Source organism: Vollenhovia emeryi, unplaced genomic scaffold (assembly GCF_000949405.1).
Source record: "Vollenhovia emeryi isolate VEMERY1.0 unplaced genomic scaffold, V.emery_V1.0 DF939139.1, whole genome shotgun sequence".
Lineage (NCBI taxonomy): Eukaryota > Metazoa > Arthropoda > Insecta > Hymenoptera > Formicidae > Vollenhovia > Vollenhovia emeryi.
In genome coordinates this window covers 800,518-822,913 of record NW_011967227.1, presented here as the reverse complement: position 1 = coordinate 822,913, position 22,396 = coordinate 800,518, and the positions used below count along the sequence as shown (strand labels likewise).

Below are 22,396 nucleotides of genomic sequence, written 5' to 3'. Positions count from 1 at the left end.
CAGTCAAAATCGTTTTCAGCGGACCGCGATACTAGCTAGAATATTCCTCTGGAAGTCATATGTGGCCTTGCTGATGCGAGCATATGAAGCGAATGTCCAAAGAACAGTGAATTGCGTTATCATGAATGCGCCATTTTTATGACGTGCGATGACTCGCTTATATCTTTCCTCGCGATCGCCTCGGCGATGAGGGGGCTAGCGAGGAGTTACCTAAGTATAGTCAGGTGATGTACGTGTTTCGACGTATTTGTGTGCTAATGGGTTGCGTAACCGAGACGAGTCGCTACGGTTGCACGTCGATGCTTGACAAACTGCACGTTCTAATGCACTTGGTTGCATTAGCAAGCAGAGATGGTAGCGCGATATTTCTTCCGCCACCGTTTGTACAGACCGCGGCCCTACTTAGCACGTTCATCACGTTCCGTTCACGGCGATCGAAAAAAATGGAGAATTAGTTGATTGAGACGTTAGAGCATGACATAAAACGTTGCAAATAATACTGCAATTTACAATCGAGTAGATTGATGTCTAGTACTCATATATAATTAGTTACTAAGAGACAAATGGTCTGAATCTAGCGTAAATTCATTCAGTAATTTTTAAAAAAATGCTTCTTTTTTTTATTAAAAACTCCGTAGTTGGTGTATGTATACAGATATTGTTTTATATTTAAGTTTGCACTTATTAACGTGTGTTAGTAAGTTTTATTGCATCCGATTATACAATATGTAGATAAACGTACGTCGCTTCGTAAAATTCACGTCTAGTGGAAGTTACACGTCGGTCATAATATTTTTCAGGACATAATATGCATTCGCATATTTCTTCAGAGATGTTAAAAAATTAATTTTCTCGTGCGCGGTAGGGCGAGACATCGTTTCGTTTCGCATCGTGTCCTTCCTACGGCAGCGCGACGTCGTTTTCTATTCCGCGAAATACAGAGCCCTCGAGCGTTTCTCTCAAAAGCGCAACTTTACGAACTCAGGAAAGTTAAGGTTCCGTGCGATGCGAAACGACATCGCGTCAGTGTGTCAGTAGACCAGCAACGAAACGAGTTTCTTACCCGGCATTTAAACGTAACCGCAAGGTACGTCTCCCTTCGCCGTTACATTTTGGTATATTCTCGATCTCTTTAATCTCCTAAAGACCGATGACCTTACGTTCAAGAGTATCTCGGAAAATTACAAAGTCAAACTAAAATTGGTGGTGCAAGTCAAATCTCGGCGCATTGTACAGTTTTTAAGAAGCAACAAACAAAATGTAGACTTATGAAAAGATCATATACCTACATATTTTATTTAATTGGATATCTTAGACGAGAAGACACGAATTAAATTAGGGAAAATAACAGCGACTACATGAATTTATACATGTTTCAATTTATTAAACGAAATTATCAAAATCATTAGACGAAGTGAGATACATACGTATAACGGATTTGCATCTATTCTTTCGAAACTTACTCAACGTGAGAGTTCGTGTATTGTCGACAGATCAACCCACGAATAAAAAATTGACGACAATGAGAGTAAGGTCAGTCAACTAATTGTAAGAGCCGAGGTCAATGTTGGTGTCGTAGTGACTGACTTCGTAGCTTTACCGGTTGCGTTCCGCTGAGAAATGAATTGGCAATGGCAGGGAGAAGGCGCCTCTCGTTGCTTCACGATTTGCATGCGACCTAGTCTCAGCTGATCGAGAAGTGGTCATTGGCCCCAGCACGAGTCTCCACATCGTTTGGCTCGCGTGCGATAAGCGGCTGCATTTGATTAAAGTGCCTTGTCGTCTGTTTCGTAAACCTTGACTCTTGATGATTATGCAAATGACAGGGATGAACTTGGCTAAACTTCCGTAGGAAATGTAACGACTTGATGTAACATACTATAGTTTTGTTTTACGCGCATTTACCTTTTTTAACCAACTTCTCTTTCAAGTCTCCATATATAGCTGTGTAAACCTATTCACATTCGTAAACCTTTTATTTTGATATATCTCGCCATATAGAGGAAAGTTCTCTATTATGAGATAGGTTTCTATGTGAGATAGCAGGTTTTCAACACCCAAATGTAATCAGAAATCTTTTTTTGCAACGATTACACAATCTAACAATAAATTTTCCACTAAACAGATTTTGCTCCAAGGGCAATAAATTCATGGTGGAATCAACTGATGACGCCTATTAATTTAACAGAAACCCCGCTATCCCTTCTTCAGATCCTATCTCATAGTAGAGGAATTTTCTCTATATTTTAGGGAAAAGTTCAAATTTCTTATTCAGAATTATTTTATCTTAACTATATCTTAACTGGGAAAAGACTGCTAAATATATATTTCGTACTTTTCGTAAAGTAAATTTGAGATTACTAATTTTCCTAAATTAAAAACAAAATTAAAAGCAAGTTTTTTGTGATCGTCAAATATATACATACATATATTATGTATCGAACTATTTAAATTGCTGCAATCGTAGGAAATACTGCAATCGAGGAAACGATCCGAATCGTGGAGTGGGATTTCACTTGTGACACTTCTTTGCACGTTAACTCACATGCATGCGTGTTCCGCTTTCACTCGTATCGCTAGTCGTGTGCCGTCCCTGAAAAATCACGTAATTCGTTACGCTCGGTGAATTCCTATCCAGCAAACTCGACTAAATCACTGAAAAATAAAGTGCTCTGCAGACATGCTTTTTTGTTATTTTGAGCCATCGTAAATAGCAACTCCAATTTCCATCTGTTATTCGTCGACTATTTCTATCGTGCAAGAATTCATTTCGCGTTATCTTCCGCATTAAATCCGCATTAAATCCGCCTATTTCTCGCATATAACGTTGTGGACTCATTAATTGAACGCTTATCTGTGATAAACATATTTTATACATCGGAGTTTATGTTGCAAGATATGCCTGTATTTTTTACTTTCGACGGTAATCTCTATCAAGCAAAATGTTTGTTTCAAAGAGTCTTGCTACTGTAGAATTTATATGATAAAAATATTAGCTAAGTTTAATAAAATATAATATTGTCGGCAGAAGCTTCTCTACAAAAGAATAAAATTCCATCTAACTCGAAAACTTAGTAAATTATTATTTCTTTTTAGGAGATATCTATATTTATAATATATATGCTTCTATATGAAATACAAACTATAATCAGCACACAAAAATTTAGAAAACGATTCACATGCTTTTTGTTTCTTTTAATAATAGGTACATTTATTAAATTCTCATTTACATCTCTACTTAGCAATGCAACGTTAAGTATGTAGCGCTCCAGTTTTAAGATTTATTTACACAACGTGAAAGAGAGTCACACTGCAATATACATACATGTAGGACAAAAATCAACTAGTTACATTTAATGTTGGATGTATAATGCAAATCCCTCTCAATCCATCCTATACGTTTTCATTAATTCGTTTCAATAGTGATCAATGACTTCATGAGAGAAATCCTTGTTAAAAAGAAGTAGGTAACAGCTGTAATAAAAAAGAAAACAGAAAAAAATAGCTCTCTGCACAGGGTTTGTATGTGCTTGTTTTTGTGGTCGATCGTTGCAGTCTGCAGACTCCAGAAATTTATCAATGGAGACCGTTATTACACGCACATGAGAGAAAGAGAGGGGGGGAAGAGAGAGAGAGAGAGAGAGAGGCGCTTAAAGCAAGTTGGTAAAAAATAAAGGCCATGAGAAATCCATTTCAACTGGTAATGTACAATATTTATCGAAATAAACTTACGTCAGGCTCTTATCATCATCCTTATGTTTTTACGATCTTAAACGAAGATATTAAATCAGTTACATCGGATAATTCAGTGCAGACAAGAATGCGAATTTATCATGTTCTAGATTTGTATCACGAATCGATAAAAAAATTGTCTCGATAAGAAACTCAATCAACATTGTCTTAAATTACATTCAATGATGATGTATTTACATTTGTTCATTTAAAAAACATTTAGAGATAAATGTTGGAATGAGGAACTAAGATGGTTCGCTCTGGATCTTAAATAGCAATAAAAGAAAAAGTTCTTTTACAAAAAGTAATTAATGAATTACTGGCATGCCGACTTTATCTCGCGTGTAGAAATTTTGATCTATTTCCAGCACGTTGTCGCTATTTTCGTACTGTAGTTAGTAAAGCAATCATTTAAAAATATCTGATAGGGCACTCGAAGGGACATTTATCTTGATCTGCTCGAAGGCAATGTGTTTGTGTATAGTATACTTGTTACCTTTAAATAGGTCATCATTGATAAAAATTTGCTAAATATAGAAGAACCGGTCTAGCAACGATAATAGTTAATGAACTCGCTTTTAAGTCGACCGTGACATACACCGATCTTGAGGTATTTACGGTCTCCCTTATATACTTATGTCATATATCGCGTACATAGTTTATACAATAATCCAAACGTATACATTACAGTGCCCTTAGAGAAAGAATAATTACAAAATAAATTAAATAAGTACTATACAAAATTTGAGCCGTAGTTTACTTGCGAATATCAATTATATACAATTGTCTATTTGATACAGAATCAAATCAATATTGCTTTCTTTAGGACATTTATGTTTTTACTTTAAATGTTTCATATTGATTGCTCTATTTCAATTTTATTTTATTACCTAATTTATTTTTATCACACATTTAGCAATAAATTGTAATATTGCGGATTTCAAGACTTACTGAGATTAGTTTGTCACGCATTTGCAATATAGAATTTGCCGTTCGTTCTTACAATTACATTTAAATGTACGATGCAAACACGAGCGTATCATATCAGAAACATATTTACTGCGTGTCGTAGCAACATAACTTCTATTTTTGCGCAAAGATCAGAATGCATAAAATTAAACGTAAAGCAGATGCAGAATGCATACAAAAATGAGTGAAATTCAAATCAGCTGTGTATCTCGCCTCTTCTTTGCCTCGTCTCTGCTTCCTGCCCCATAGCTGCGCCCACAGGCATGTAGCAACTAATAACTAGAAATTACACGAGAGCCTGGCGTGGATGTTCATTTGATCGACCCAATAACGAATGCCCGGCATTTCAACTCGGCCGCCAACGTTTCGCGATCACGGTCGCGTAAACCCGCGGCACAACCCGCTCGTAACGCAGCACGCGCAAATTGCGAGCGCACGATGGCTACCGTCAGACCCAGTTTACTTGTTGAAATCGCGATGGCGCGAGATTGGAAACGGGTGAAGGCCGAATTAACACCAGGACGTTAATTACGCACGCATTATTGCGCCGAGAAAAGGATCCTCGAGGGTGCCGGCATCAATATCGTGCGTTCACGCGCCGTCTTCGTTGCGCAAATCATCGTTCTGTCGCGTAACGCCGGCTGAACGGAAGGAACTGTGCAATCTTAGTCGGCGCGACGACGCCAACCTTGAAATGGACGTACGTGTTGCTTTTCCTCAGCGTCCTCCTTGCTTAGACCGCTGTGAAATTCCGGGATACGCGGTGCATTATCGCGCGCCGTTTATTCAGGGCTGCATTCGAGAGGCTGCATCGCTCTACAGGCCGGTACTTTGCCTTGCCTCGACGTAAATTAACGCTAATCCGCGGTTAATTAATTTCCCCTCTCAGCCTACGTCATAAGCAGAACAGCATGGCGAAAAGAGGGACATTCGATCATCAATCAAATTCGGCCAACCACTTCGTATTGTATAATACTTTCGGCGCGATGTTCTCCAGCACGGTTTAAAATAACTGAACCCGTCGCTGTGCTGAATCCTCAAGGAAATCCCTCTATACCGCCTCCCGAGGATCCATTGCTCATTGTTTCCTTCGAGCACGGCAGCAATCGTGCCCGATATTAAGGTTGAATTTTCGAATATCTCGCAGCGAAGATCGTGTTCCAAAATCAATGTAGGTAATTTCTCGAACGTGCCATCAAGGAGGATCTCGCTGTAGAATGATATTCCGGAACGCGAAGCAGTTATAGTTTGCGCGTTGTGGAATTATGCGATCCGAAAATAGTCGCGTGCGGTAATCATGAATCGTTGTTTCGCGGAGGGCAATCATTCTGTTCTATCTGCGCAAACTGGTGTAACGCGCGAATCATCGTACTCTTTCGTTTCGTTGGCGGATTCCAGAATTCGCGGCGGATTGCGTTCGACTATGCTAGATACGAGGCGCACGAGACTTGGCGAGCTATCCTTGAACATTCGTTCGTAATAACACTGTTTTTCAACCTGCGCGAAATAACGCCCTGCAGGCACTTGCGTAATGCCGCGCGCGAAACATAGACGTGATCTCGACAAGCGGCAATTCGCGGAACAATTATAAGAATACCGCGCCTGAATACCAATGGCTTTCCGATCTTTCTTTCCAGAAAGAAATGCCGTTTTTAGTCGCATTTTTAGTACAATGCTGTAATTGTATCAGGGAATTTTACAAATTTAATTTATGCGCGATTGGAATAGAAGATATTGATAAAGAAAGTACGCAATAAAATGTCGTTTTATTCTTCGATAGAATTTGTCGATATCTTCAATTATCTCCATATCGAATATAAATTGAATTTATGAGGTTCCACAAACATGCTGATAATAATTTGATAAGATTAACGTTTTTGTATACTAGTAGAAATACCGCGTATAAAGGGTTTCTTTGTCGTAAAGTATTGTTTCTTCTGGCGGAACAAGAAAGATGTAGGTCAAAAAGTATTTAAGAATCGGGCAACTCAAAGGACAGCGAAAAAAAAATGTACAAGAGACATTTTTCTATATCTGTCTGCGCAATGCATCGCGGGAATCACGTTTGAAGTCACGACGAAACCGTATCCTTCAAAGGTACGTCGAGTTTTAATGATCGCAGCGGAGCAAAGTATAGTCGCGGTATGTAAACGATATTCCAAAGTAATTTTAGTCGTCGCGAGTAAAATTGGTAGCCGTACCGGTCTCGATATTAAAAATGTTCTCATACGGAAGGGACTTTGTATCCCCCTGAAACATTTAAGATACTCGCATTTCATGAGTGAACATGCTTGCGCAATTCTCTTTCATTCAAATGACATTAATTTTAATGAAACGTATATTCAAAAGAAGCAACACAATCGCAAAGATGGGCATTTACCACGATTAAATTTATTCTGATCTGATTTATTGTAATTCAGCAAACTTAATGTGATGATAAACAAATCACACAGTAATGACGAAAATTAAACTTTTTAAAACTTTGAAGAAATTACTTCTTGTTTTTCCTTATAAAAATGAGGAAATGTAACAATTGCATACGAAAGCTTTACTTTGCGGAGAAGCTTTTTTTATATCTTGAACTTTTCAAATGTGTATGCGCGAGTCTGTATACACAGATCTGCCATGATCACGGAAGTAAATAAGGAAAATGCTGAAATAATTCTCTGGTCGTTGGAGTATCTATCGACGGGTGAATCGACGACGGCACGAGTCGCGGAAAGAAGAAGCGGCGTACACGAAGGGAACCTCAGATCATATCTAAAGAGAGAACATTTTCCCTCGGAGGTGGAGTTGGGGATTTCACTTGAGGGAATCCCGGCGATACTAACGAGTCGTTTCAGACGAGTCGAGTCGGAGAGTCGATCCGCGACGAGCTTTTCTCCGCTGTCCTGCACGACGAGGCAGACGGTTTCGTAGAAACCGTCGGCCATCCGGTTGCGCAAGAGGGGATTGCGATTACTCTCCGGTCAGGCTCTCGGCACATCGTTGCCGTATGCCCCGCACTATAGTACCGTACGATGGAAACAGCCGCATGCCGTCGTGCACAAGTTGTACACGCTATGCGCGGCTACCTGTAGCAATTCATTTATCGATATTTAGCCTCGGATTCGCCGAGCGCACCATTTCCAAAATTAAAGCATAAAGTCCGAGGATTTATAAGAAAAAAATCTATTGTCCGAATGTATTCTTCGACAAGCTCACTATTTAATTTAATCAGATTTATCAAATTAAATTTGTTAAGATTTATTAAATTTAATACATATTACTCAATATCGTCATAATATTAAATATAGAAATATGATTTAATATTATTATAATATTAAATTAATATTCAATAAATTCGTTTCACTCGTTATTCATTTAATTTACAATTGAAAATTATCTCTATGGAGTCAATCAGCTTTTTAATTATCTACATTTCGCCAAATTAGCTCTAATTGCGATTATTGTTGTTTAATATTTTACAGTTAATATATGAATGCATAATTTTACAGACGACACGCGTATATTGTTGGGTAATACATATAAAATTATTTGAGCGCGCGGGGTTTTAAACTGTCGCTTAGAGGTCTCAACGGACATAAATGCGCCACGCAGTGTCGTCACACCGTTATCTTCTGACTGCAATATAGGCGCGCACCTCCTCGTCCGTCGTGTCGTTGCGAAAGCAACTTTACGCGACTTATTTTCAACGTGCTCATTTGCGCCGCATGTGTTCGCCCGCCCGCGAAGAATATTAGCTTCCACGTCGAGTGGAAGTGCACTGTGAATTCATACGTACCTATGTTGCTGCGATGCATTACATCTCGACTTTATGCAAGAATTTATATTACAGCCGTGTAACGCAACAGCACCGAATTTCTATGTGCAACCGTGAAATTACAGTTAATTAATTGCTCGTAAACAATGTGCTCGTCCGTCACGCTGTTACGAAAACACCCTACACGACTTATAAGTTGTAAGATTTCTTTTTAATCTTCTATAATCGTCTTGCAAATTAGAAGCTTGGCAAATTTTCACGTATGTTTCGCGTCGTGGTTATTTGTTACGCTGACTTTATAATCCCTTCCAAACAAATACAAGTTGCTTGTTGATCTACATATTATACCTCTTTTAACTGCACGGGATTAATTGGCAATTTATATTACTGGCATCAGTGAATAAACTTGCGTTTAAGAAAACTGACATGATTTACCGTAAATCGAACATTGTTTAAAAGATATATGTGTATCGATCAAGGTTGCAACGTACAATAGAGGATTGCGTGACATTCGGACTCTGTGTTTGGACTTTTTCTTTTTTGCCAGGCACTGAACCTTGGATAGCTGGTATATTCATTGATGATAATTTATAACAAAGTGTTAAAGATCATAGAACCATGCAAATTTATTCAGATGATTATGTTAATTTGATTTTAATTAAGAATGGATAGCATAATTATTCTAACATTATTTGCATTCCACAATACACGCTATATGATAAACATAATTATACGACAATGAAAATGTATTTCCGCTGTCCCGTGTACACAACGAAAAGATATTTTATTGGTGTTGCGTTGTTATCGATATCCTTTTTCCTTTACAAGCAGGAGAAAGAATAGAGGAACGACGTGGGATAAGCTTTCGACAAGTTCGCAATTCTCGGTGGTAGCGTAGCTTGCGTGCAACTTGGCAACATGTCGATGTGCCTATTGCAGCAACCAGAAAACGATTACGGTTAAACGTGTCGAGTAATTACACGATTATCAGAACTACCGATGATTACCGGCAATCGAGGCGTTCAAGTTCTTGTTCGCAGCTTGCAATTTCGTGGCGTGAGCAAAGCGCAAAATGGAGAACGAAGATCTCGAAGGTCGAGAGTGGCCACGAAACCGGTGCCGTTCTCACGACAATTTCATTTCGCGAAGAACACAGTCCCTGACCCGCGTTTTACATATTCATACGAGTTTTGCGCAGCGACATGCATATGATAAGTAAGCGGTAGTCGGGGATTAGTGTCCACTGCATGCCTGCACGATCCTACAGACGTAATAACAGCCGAAAGAAGTTTGGCTAAAATAATCATTGCACTCGTAGTAAAAACATGGGACGTCAATTTGTTCTTAATAAAAGTGAAAAAGATTGTCTGGTGAAAGTAAATTTTCAGGTGCACGACAATTGTAGATCATAGTGGTTAACGTGTTGTTTTTCATTAAAAAATAATTTGTCGTTTCTTTTTTTAAACTAATTTCTATAAGCAAACATCTTATTTGTCACATGTTAACGTGCATACGCTATTTATTACTTTATTTTAAGAATTTAATACATTTAAACAATGTAATTACATAACTAATCAAATTCAAGTAATTTTTATTTGTATTTGTTAAATTGTCGAAAGGAAGTGTTACATATTGGACGGGATTTATTTAAAAAAAAAATTCTCCAAGATAAATGACATATTTTTCCTGAGGATTGTCATGTGTGATTGGATTAAATCAAACGTCAATGTGTGATTAGATTGTCGCAATCATAAATAATCGATGCATGAATTTTGCATAAAGATCGAATAATGACGCAAATATTAATCATTATGCAAATCTCTGCTAGAATATCGAGGTTGTAACACCATTCTCTTTAGAAACTTATGCAATTATTCTTTTATACGAGTACATACAATGTCATTCACGGATAAAAAAATCTTATTAAACTCATTAGCATTGCCAATGTAAATTCAATAATATTATTTGTATTATATTTATATAACTCGTATTGTTACTCGTATTGAATAAATGATATTTATATTGGAGAAATTAAATGTATAAATTTGGAAATGAAATTTATGTAAATTCAGTTAGTAGCGAGAAAATTAAGTTTGTAACGAGAAAATTACGTTCGTAACATTGTATTTGTACCAAATACGAGAATTCTGTCACGAATTCAATTTACCAAATACGGTTATATGTACGATTATATGCTTTTCAAAAGAGTCTCATACATCTTGTCTCCGATATGATAAGTAGAAATTGACATGTGCATTGATTTTAGAAATGTAGTTTCACGGAAAAAACCACGAAGAGAATGATGCAAAATAATATAAGACGGACGTAACAAAAACAGGACAAACGTTTAATGGCGACGTTATGAAGATCGGTAAAGGAAAGTGGGCCGTAAACAATTATTTCAGTATCCGAGAAATCGTCTTTGTTGAAGCCCTTGAAAGTAGTTGATTTCGTATGCGAAGAGCGTTTCGGGGTTTCGTCAGACAAAAAGAAACGGGCAAATCTACATGCGCTGACGATTTTATGAGTATAAGTATATGCTCAAGAGAAAAAGTGAAATGCTAGTTGCGCAATATTATCAAATATCATAATACGTGACGTTTCGACTAAGCATAATTCATATAACGTGTCCTGAAATATAATTTGATGATATGTTATAATGACTTTAATAAGCAATTATATAAAAATTAAACCAAAACTTAAAGCATTCAGAACAACATAATAATGTGCGTAATCTGAAACATTATTTGAAATTATACTAATGGAGATTGTTTCTATAAAAAATATAATATAAAGATAAATGTTTAATGAAGAAAAAGCGAACATCTTTAAGAAAGAAGATAACCGCGAGGAAGCGGTAAGCAGAACAAATTATATTGTGTCTAAAAGAGGGAGTCTTTTCCGGTGAAAGGACGTGCAAGAGCACAAGGATAGTATAATGGCTTTGAGTGCAGGAACCAACCGGAAGCAACACGAGACACCGGATCCCATACAAATGCCCAATTAATGTACCCGCTTATGGGTCTTCGTAGTCTGCTGGGGATAAACGCGGTACTGGTGAACTTCATCTACTATTCCGACGTGTATGAGGCATCATTCGTATCCTTCGTATACATCCTTAACGATGGTGATACTTGGCGCTCGCAGTCGCGATCCACGATTTATGGCGTCATTTGTTCTCACCGGCGGTTGTGCGATCGCGAGGAAGATATTTGGTGGTCACGAGGGTGACAAGGGTTTCCACGAAATGTATGTAGTCTCCGGTAGAGAATTCATAATGGGAATTTAGCTCTTTCAAAGCTTTGCGAGGTGTTCGTTTAAAACTAGTTTCTGACAAAATTAGTTTCGTTTGCCGATTTACAAACATTTCTTGACGAGAACTTTCTATTCTCACGCCTCCTCTATTTGCACAAGTTTTTATTTGGATCCGATACTTAACCGTACTATCATCGTATCGCTCGCGAATCTCGTAATGGAAGGTTATTCGTTTATTTCAAAATTAAAGTTTTGCATCATATTGTTTTCTAACCGAAATTTATTTTATATGAAACTTTGCATCGCTTTCAAAGTAGGAGGAATCAAGGGTAACAGTTGAAACGTACTTATGTGATAATAAACGCGCTATAGAAGAGAATGCGAATTTCTGTGTAATTACGTTACACGCGGTTGAGAAATAAAAAAATACTACTCTGGTTTCCTAGCAAATAAGTTAAACTGGAATGAGGACAGTTATGCAGGCCCCACTATGCATATGCTAAGACAGTTTCGTTCGCAGGTGCCTTCTCTAACTGGCTCGTTTATCACTGTCTATGTATTAATCACCGTGACAGGATTGGTTTGTATTTTCATTGGACCGCGAGCCCGTATCACTACATTATGGCTACTGTCCGTAAATGTCACACCATAAAATACAACAATAATTGTCCCCTTTGTAATCTTGTGCAACATAAAGCGTAATTCGCCGCTTTATTGTTGCAGCCGTCAAAGCGCCTACTGATCGGTATTTCAAGCTGTCTATAAATCGCCACCCCATGTCTGACGTCATTTCCTAAGAACTTCGCCGGCGACATACTAATGACCGCATAATTGTGACCAAACGTGAGGTGGATACACCTGTCGGCGCGTCGGTTGCCAGATTGGCTTCGAGATGTGTGAATTTCTTTCAATTCCCGATTTAATAATTTATTTTTAGATACCTAATCATAATTTATCATTACATGTTAGTCGGTGGGTTTTCGCTTCTTTTTTTACTCTATCCAAAAATTTTCAATCTAACAATTATTTTTATAAAATTCTTCCTCTACAGATATTTATCTTCCACGCTGTTAGCATAGCTGAAGATTCACAGATTTAGTTTTGTAGATAGCTAATTCCGAGATTAGATCATTCTATGGATAGAAAGCAGTACACGCACCTGGCATACGCGAACGTGGCAATTGAATTAACGCAGTCAATTCTCGTTTCTTAAAAGAAACGCGTGGCCTAAAAGCCATAGCGCTAAGAGGGCAAGAATATTCCTGGCGAGACTATGTGCTACACGGTGAATACGAAACCAGCAATGAGACAAATCTAATCCTCTTTAGTCGGTGGCAAGAGGCCAGTTTTAATGATTATTAATAATCAGTATTCATAGAGCGGCAAAACGATTACGCTACTCGAGAAAAATGTTTTTAATTAAAACTCGCGTTTTGTGCAAACTTTTTCTTCCCCCGAATAGCTTTAGGTATAGCCATAAAAGGTCACCATAAGAGATAATCTCGAGATATGTTTCGCAGATATTCGAGCAAGCTTTAAAGTTTCGAATTTAAAATCAACTACGAGAAAATGTTTACCGCTTTTAAATTCATTTCGCGCGTTTAAAATTTTTATTTGGATAATGTTAATTTTTGTCATTTTAAATTTTACATTAATTGAAAAATGGAAAACTTAATTGGTCAGCTTTGGTTTAATCCACGTTTAAATCTCGGATTTTATGTTTAAATTTGTAATATATTTCGGTGACATTTTTATCTATACATCAGATAATTTTATACATGTATCTGCTACGTGCATCAGATATGTTTCAATCATATTTGATTGTGCTAATCTTCCAAAATTAAAAATAATTCTCGTCGAAGAGTTAAGGATTTTCTGACGACTGTGCTATTACCTTTGCAATGTTATCAATTTTGAAGTTTTATTCGGATACAATAATTGAGAATGTTTGACAAACGAAGCATTGGTCTTAGAAGACGAGTTCTGACGGAAATCAAAGAGCACGCTACGCTTCCGGCGGTGCGTATCGTGCAGCGACTCGTTCCCCTGCCGCGTCTCGGAAAGGCACATCGAAACGCCTTTCAACGAAATTCCGGAGTTCCCTCGCTTGTTCGCATTTGCATGCACGATCCTAATCTCGCGCTGGTCTTTTTTTCCGGGGCCCGTAAGAGCGTTGGTTCATTCGCAACGTCTCGCGCTTCGATGCATCGTGCCGCGAAAAAGGCGAAATCGAGTAAGCAGCGTGGAAGGTTGCTGGTTGCATATCGGAGCACAAAGATCGATTTGAAATGCCTGGCTCGGAAATTCGTTGGAAAACTTATCACGTTTCGCAGGCTGCGATTTAATTGCACACGTTGTGAATGGGCCCGTGAGATGCATAGAAGGAGATGAAATCGAACACAACCGACCGCGTTGGCCACCGACTGGCCACAAGCATTTCGTTTGTGGAAGTCAGACACCTGTTTGTATCGAATAAACGCTTCCTACCGGATGCGACGAAAGTGTAAATTATCATTAACATCGACTAATCTCACGGAATAGAAATTAATTACTTTTCACCACGTGAGGCGAGAGCAACATTATCTTAACAATAATTTTCTGATACACTTTGACGAATATTATTTCATATGATCTGCATAATATGTCCTTATTACATATAAATATATTGTAAGTCGCGTTTATCTTATTTGACACTTATAATATTGTACAATATATCCTGTACATAAAAATTTTTGACATTAAAAATTTTATTGTGCGGAAATTTTAGATCAAGTGTGAACATTTAGACTGAAGATTAAATAGTTTAAGTTTTTACATAAAAAAATTAATAGTCAAACTATATACACATCCTATCTTACAGAATTATAATCGATAATCGAACATTTGTGCCACGCATAAAAGTCGCACTTGCAACTTACGATGTGACTTTTATATCATTGTTTGTTCATTATATAAATAATCTTATAAAGCGCGCGCGCGCGCGCTCGATCGATAGAATATGCGCAATACTTTGATGCACGTATTTCGCGACGACGTGCTACAGACAACCTAACGGAATATTCGGTGCAATGCAAACATTCCGGCAGGCGCGATCTGCATCTCATATCCGACTGCATGATCCGACGTTGCGTCGTATCTAGTTTGCACGTGAATTACATTACAAATGCAGTTACAGAGACCAGTGCCTCTGTATCGCGCTCTTATTTTATTTCCACGTTAATAGCCTCACGTCCAAATGTGATTACAATAAGCTCGACATTACCCCGATGGCACAGTAGGAGAAGCATTACCCAGAATTAGCAATATATATGCATATAGATTGCTATATGTATTGTTTTCTACGGAATATATGGAACCCTCGTGAAATTAGCATCCTACTTTCAAAATTTTTATAGAATTCTGGCTCTTTCTCCAAGAGTTCTCAAGTTTTCGGTACACTTCCAAAAATATTTTCATGGGCAAGATGTAAAGGTGATTAAACATAAAAATCCGAAGATACACGAGGTGCCTACTTTCTATTTTTATTACACAACAGTTGGCTATAATTTCTTAGCATTTTGAAATAAATTACGAGTGACGAAATCAATCAATTCCAATTAAATCATCTTAATTTCAACAAGACGTTTGATTAAAAAAATATCTTCATTCTTAATTTGCCGTTTCTCGGTTTTCCCTATTTTTTTTATCAGTTGCCGAAAAATCTCCCTTTCACAGTCTGCTTGATCAAGATCATTTGTGTGATTTCCTCTTGCTCGTGAATCACGCGTATTATTCTCGCTAAATTAAAGTAATATAAATTAATTAGATGATACTAAGACAGTTCGGATCTGTCCTCTTTATTTCCTGTCTGACTCCACCCTTGATCGATCTCGGCATATTCGATACGTTGACCTTCGCACGTGGATAATATCCGCCCTTCCTGGTCTGAACGGGCGGAAAATTTCGGTCCGTTTAGAAGGAAAAGGGAAGGGCATAAACCAGCACCTTCGGTATTTAATAAACATTCCGCGAAAGCCGCAGTTTCACTGGAACGCAGGAGGGTTGAGGGAGGGAGGAGAATTTGTCTTCCGCCCCCAGCCGGGCTACCTTTTTACACCGTATTTTCCTCGCGAAGGGAAAGGGCTTAAAATTTTCATTCGATTTCCGCGGGAAATCCGATCCGTCGTTGGCAACCGCGGGTATCCGGTCGCTAGGGGCTGCGAAATTAATTAAATCGTTAACTGCGGACGAGTTTGCCATAGTCTGGACCGATATATCCAGCGCTTTTCTCGTCCTTTCTGCTCTTCCCCGCGGCATGGATCAACCTCTGGGTGAACTCCCTCGATTCTGGGGCCTCAGTATATTTTTTCCCCTATTTTCTGTTTTTGGACGTTTCGCTCAGGCATCGCCCTGTAAATACGACTTGTTAAACGCAAAGGGGTTCATGGTTACAAGGAGTTTTTATCTGAATGAATCGAATTGATACAGGACACAAATTTCCAGTCAAAGAGCTTTACTTTGGGATTTACAATTGCTGAAAAATTAATATTGCTGTGATAGTGTCATTGCTACAAAGTAACTTAAAAAAATAACTAAAATAATCGAGACTAATTGGGTAAAAAGTTTATAACTTTTATACCAGTACTTTATTATAAAATTAGATTATTATTATTGAAATATATAATATCGAACTTGATGGCTATATTTTATGTTATTGTTACTGTCTAAACTGTGATAACGAATTTCAAAGTATATTTTATATTATCAGTATCTCTTCCATTCTGTTATAGAATAAGCGTTACAAAAGTCATGGCATTATTTATCAGCATTATGGGTCATAATTATTTGCACATAAAGCGTATTGGTGGTTTTCAGAAACACGATCATACGCAATCGCGCCGTATGAATTTGATATCAACTTCTATGGATACATTGCGCGCACTACAGAACGATGTATGCTCGATTTCAATTCGCGCCAGTATGGCTGCGCATCGCTTGAAACGCAGCATCGTTCCTTTGATACCGCGCGAATTGGATCGCAACATTTGACAGCGAGCCACAATTTTCACATATTAATGCTCGTCGTGTTTAGACCTCTTATTGACCGACGAATTTGCATAGTTTCGATATTAATATTGGCTTATATTATTTTATATTTATTAGTTTATATTATTAGCACACTGAAATATTAATTAAGCGAGTCGCTGTTCTAATATCCGTGCAGCATTTGTGCAAAAATAACGACTCAGATGATGTAAGTTCAGATTTAGTCTTGCCTAAACAAATTTATACGTACATCATGGATCGCACAAAATGAAAAGTTACCATGACATGGAGTACATTTTATGAGTACTCGGTGAATGTCAATTCGCAAAGTTTATTCGCGTACATAACTGTCAACTGAAAAATCCTATTTATTGGTTCGTAGTTTCAAGAATCATATTGTCCAGTAACAAGTGAAAAAGAGTATTTGTTATCTCACATGATATGAATTTATATTGTAGAAATGAAATTTGCATCGCACGTCCCGACTTCATAATGCGGGATTTTTCTGCTTCGATTTTCCTAATACGCGCCACGCATCTCGCAAAGATAAGCGCAGTGCATTAACACCAAGAAGATTCACAGGAGAATTGAATACGCGAGACGGGGGATGAGAGAAACGAGGATAGACGCGCGAGGTATATCCGAGTATTTTGCCTAGCCTATCCCTCGCGACGCCGAATTTACATAAGCGGCTTTTCTCTGGGCGAAGCTTTTCTCCCGGTCCTAAACAAATATTGACCAGGTCGCCTCTTCCAGTGGTCGGTGCCGTCGCCAAATGGCCCATAGCTAGCCACCGTCCGCATTATCCGTAAACGCTTATTAAACGGTGGGCGAGATGGGAAATCATGATGTCACTCGCGACCTCGGCTCAAGATGATGTGAGTCAAAGTTTAAGCACGACGTCACATCGTGCAAAACACTCGTTTCTTTTTTTTTAATTAATTGATTCCGTTTCTCGTGCCGAGAATATTAGGTGGCAATTGCTAACCATCGTTCTATTAATTCATTGTTTATGGAATATGCTATGAATGCCACTTATAAAACTTTTAATAAATTCGCTGATAAGCTCAGACGACCAGAATTTGGTGTAAAGAATAGCGAGTTGGTTAATTTTACATAACGTTTGGTAAAAGAAATTGTTTTCTCGTGTTCAATAACTCTAATTTATTTAATGCTGCGCAAAACTCTATTGCCGCAGTGATATACGTAAAATGCCGAACGCTACTTATGAAACAATCAATAACACCCGACTGTCATAGTCGTTATAAACTTAAAGAAGTAAGAAAAAAAATAGAGAAGATTATATATCATTCGAGTCGTTCTCGACAATTGAAAAAAACATAGATGACCATAAAACATCGATAAAATGAAAACACCTAGTTGTAAAAAGCGCAGCAAGGATGAGTAATGCACTTAATTTATCCACTACGCAATTCCGTAGCGTCATACGTTCTTGCTAATAATAATTGACCATAGCTATATTAACCATTCGATTGTATGATTAGTCAGGCAGACACGTTTCTCACTGACTAATTGCATGATTATACGCGAGGATGAATAATCACAAACACACATTATCTTTAAGGCAACTGTCTTCCGGCCTTATTATTGAATTATTGAGATCGCATATGTTACTGTGAAATATACTTGTCATATGACGGCGCGGCACCACACAAACGATTGCTAATGGAAATTATGTCTTATTATTACAGAGCGCAAGCTGTTCGTTGGCATGCTATCGAAAAAATTCACGGAAAACGACGTTAGGAACATGTTTAGCGCTTACGGAATGATCGAGGAATGCTCGGTGCTGAGAGACAGTACCGGGAAAAGTAAAGCCTGTGCCTTCGTTACCTACGCGAGTAAGCAGTACGCGATCAATGCCATCAAAGCTCTGCATCATTCCCAGACAATGGAGGTGAGTAAAATTATAAACGACGAAGTACTTTGTATAACGTTTACAGCATTTTTCAATCCGATCTTATAAATTTGAAAATTAAACAAAAAAGGTAGTCGTAGTTAAAATTTGAAGTCTAAACTGATAGAGCTATTACTTCTTTAAGTAATCAAATAAGCAATGTTGTTAATTTTGATGAATAAAAAGTTGTAAACTTCACATTAATGTAATTTATGTAAATTAAGCTGTCAAAGTATTAAAGTTGTTAATTTTGATGCTAGGAATTCCTAAATCGAAAGTTTTGCGAAAAGCACGGTAACCAATGTTCAAATTATTAGTAGTTCCACACAACTTTAGCAGCTTTACTACATCTTAATTATTAATTAAAATAACGTCATTTGATATTCTGCCTCTAATAATAAATTGAGAAGAATGCATGAACAAATGTTCAAGAATACTGCAATTTTTATAGGAATGAGACATGTTTTATTCCTTGCCTTTTTAATCGCGTACCATTCATTGATCTACTATCCAGTGTCGATTTCGCCTTTCATCTTTTCACCAATAACTTTTGTGCATCTACGTTTTCTACAATTAACTGAAAGATAATAACGAACACTCAAGCTGCTCGTGGAAATAATGAGCAGCCCAATGAAGACATGCAATCTGCTCTTATATTTATATTACAAGGAGGAACTAGGTCGCGAGGACTCCGATCTTTTAAGCGGAGAAAACAGTGTCGCGAAGACTGGCAGATGACGACACAAAGCAGGTCGCATACAAAGTCTTCGTAGATCGTTTCTTTTCGTGACAATTCAACCGAGTCGTCGGGGGTATTGGCTTGATGCCACTGTCACCCGATGAAACATCCGTGTGCATCCACAATCCGAGTAGTCACCTCGGTGAAATATACCGATTTAACTCGGGGTAACTAAAACCGAGCGGGAGAGTAAAGACGGTCGAACTGGTCGACATCTTGGCGATTCGAAGCTCGCCACGACTCCTTCCACATCTCCCCTTCTCCCCCCGTACTCCCCAGCTACCAACCTTTCGCGAATGCTAGAATTGGTATGAATAGATAAATTACCGAGGATCTCTCTCCATTCAGCATCGAAAACAGTAAAATGAATCGCGCGACATTATCGATTTGTGTGCTAGAAATATGTTGATCACATTGTAACAGATAAAAGGAATAGTTTTTCCTTGACTATTCTCTACAAGAATACCCTTCGACAAGGGAATCATAAATTATGCGTTGACTTTTCCCAAAAAGTTTACGCATATTCATGTTAAAAAATATTTTCCGACATAATTTTTTAAAATATTATTTGAAGATTAGATTTTCGCTATATTGTGTTTAATTCATTTTCGACATAAGTGCGTTGATACATTTTTCCTGTGAATTTTTTTGCGCTACAAATATACATATGGTACATAAAATTCTTTCGAAAGAAAGTGAAAGATAAATTCCCTTCTTATTTATCTGTTTATTTGACGTTAAGTATTTAAATGTCTAATTAATATCGAAATCTGTTTTCAATGCCTTTTCAATACCTCGCGGTATTCAGCTGTTAGATGTGCACAATTTTGTTTCATTAGTGCAAGACTCGTTTAAGTATACTTGACAACCTCATTAACCATCTCAGAAGATATATTTGGCGACGGTACGCCTATGCAACGTACTATTTCGACTGGTAAAAGCGAGTTGTGCCAAGGCATGCGGGCACGAAGGCAATTCCACTTTAATATCACGAATATTTCCGGCTGCAGGTTCTTCGAACTTGCTCATTCGTCGCTACCGGCGCAACCAACACGCCGATTTCGCGTCTCCAATTGCAGGCGCATTGTGCATGGTGCATCGACCTTGCAATTCGCGTGTATATCGTCTCGCGTCCCGTCGAATGAATTCCTCTTTCCACCAATGTAATACTCGATCGCCGGCAAATCCGTTCTCACGCCAATGTTGAACTTGGACTTGAACCAATAATGTATGCCAGATTCAGGTGTAAAACGACGCTCGATACAAAGTACGACGGACGTTCTGAGCTAGGAGGGAAATGTCAAATTGTAGTGAAAACTTATTGAAAAATTTGGATTACCAGAAAGCAAGACGTTATCACGGAAATATTGACACAATTTAGAAATTTTTTTTACAATTAAAACAAAAACAAATAAGGAAAAGTAATTGTTTATTAATTATATTAGTTAGTGGAGCTTTGAGATATTGAGTTACTATGAGACCAAGCGAGACATATTCTTATAAATCTTATGACTCTCTCATGATTTAATCAATATAGCATTTCAAAATTCTCTTTCCTCTTTTCTACATATTATCATTACTTTTTTGTTGTACAACACAAAATTGAAAAGTACGAAAAGCAATTATGGTTTCAAAATGCTGTTTACTTAAAAGAAATTAACGATTTCGAAAGTGTTTGTAGGGGAACCCGGGGCATAACGGAACGGCGGGGCATAATGGGATATGATCTATAACTTTTTACAGAAGTGCTGTTATGTATTGAAATATTTTGCAATTATTGCTATTAGATGATCCTTATCGCATGCTGTTATCAGTTGTCATGTTATTTTTAACTGAGAAATGCTATGAATTGTTTAATGCGTTCGCTGCACTCTCCGTGACTCGCTTATAATTTCGTTGATAGATCAACATGAGATAACAATGATAAAATTCTATTTTTTATTACCATAAGTAATTTTACGCTATTCAACAATCTTTTCTAGTCACTTTAGTAAAGTATTTCTGCACAGATATTGATTATCAATGATATTTTGTATTTATTTAGTGTAAAGGTACATTTGGGGGCATAACGGGACATTAGGCCGTGGGGCATAATGGTACAATAGGTAACCTCTTCTTATTAGTTGACTCGCAAGTGTTAAGTTAACGGAGCATGTCTCAACAAAAAATTGAAAATTAGCAGCAACATTGAAAGGAACAATGAGCAACAATGAAGATGTTACACATATTTGCACCTGTTCTTAAAATGTTTCATGCAGATGTGATAATAAGTGCTATCAATAAATTATTATTATTATTAAAATGCAATACTACATTAGTATATTTATTGCGTATTTAAAAAATCATTTTTAATAAGTTTTAAACATTAATGTATAAGAAATATATAAGTTTTGTGAGGAGTCCCATTATGCCCCGCATAAAATGATAATCAGATTAAGTCATGGTCTCAATAAAATAAAAATTTCGTCCTTTTAAACTATTCTATCACAGTAAAACCATTTTTTTTCTTATAGTAGACATTTCAAAGAATATTTTCGTAAAAAAATAATTCATTCATGTATTTTCATTTTGTTTAAAATTAATTTTAACCTTAGCGTTCCCGTTATGCCCCGGGTTCCCCTAATTGTATTTGTAACCCTTTTCTGTCGAAATTCTAAAAACGACTACTTTTTCTATAATTTTCAAATTAGTGTAACTCTTTAATTACAAATCGGAACTCATTTATCCCAAATATTGTGAATCACATTAGTATTTTATTCGTCCGTAATTTTTGTTCTGAAACATTGATTCTTAATATTAATACCATTTAATGTTATTTACATTGCACATATCGTTTCTGATTACGTAGCATCAATGCACCGTACAATTTTCAGGGCTGTTCGTCGCCATTAGTCGTAAAATTTGCCGACACGCAAAAGGAAAAGGACCAGAAGAGGATGCAGCAACTCCAGTCGAATCTCTGGAACATCACGGGAGTCAACATTGCAGCACCGCA

General features: G+C 37.4%; 1 protein-coding gene across 1 annotated transcript in view; it reads left to right on the top strand.

Annotated features, from left to right (window-relative positions):
• LOC105567265 (CUGBP Elav-like family member 2) overlaps positions 1-22,396 on the top strand; it is a 326,569-nt gene that overhangs the window by 281,990 nt on the left and 22,183 nt on the right. Inside the window, exons 5-6 of the mRNA XM_012021985.1 lie at positions 18,457-18,662; positions 22,275-22,388. Coding sequence (XP_011877375.1) covers positions 18,457-18,662; positions 22,275-22,388 — 320 coding nt within the window. The remainder of the gene's footprint in view (positions 1-18,456; positions 18,663-22,274; positions 22,389-22,396) is intronic.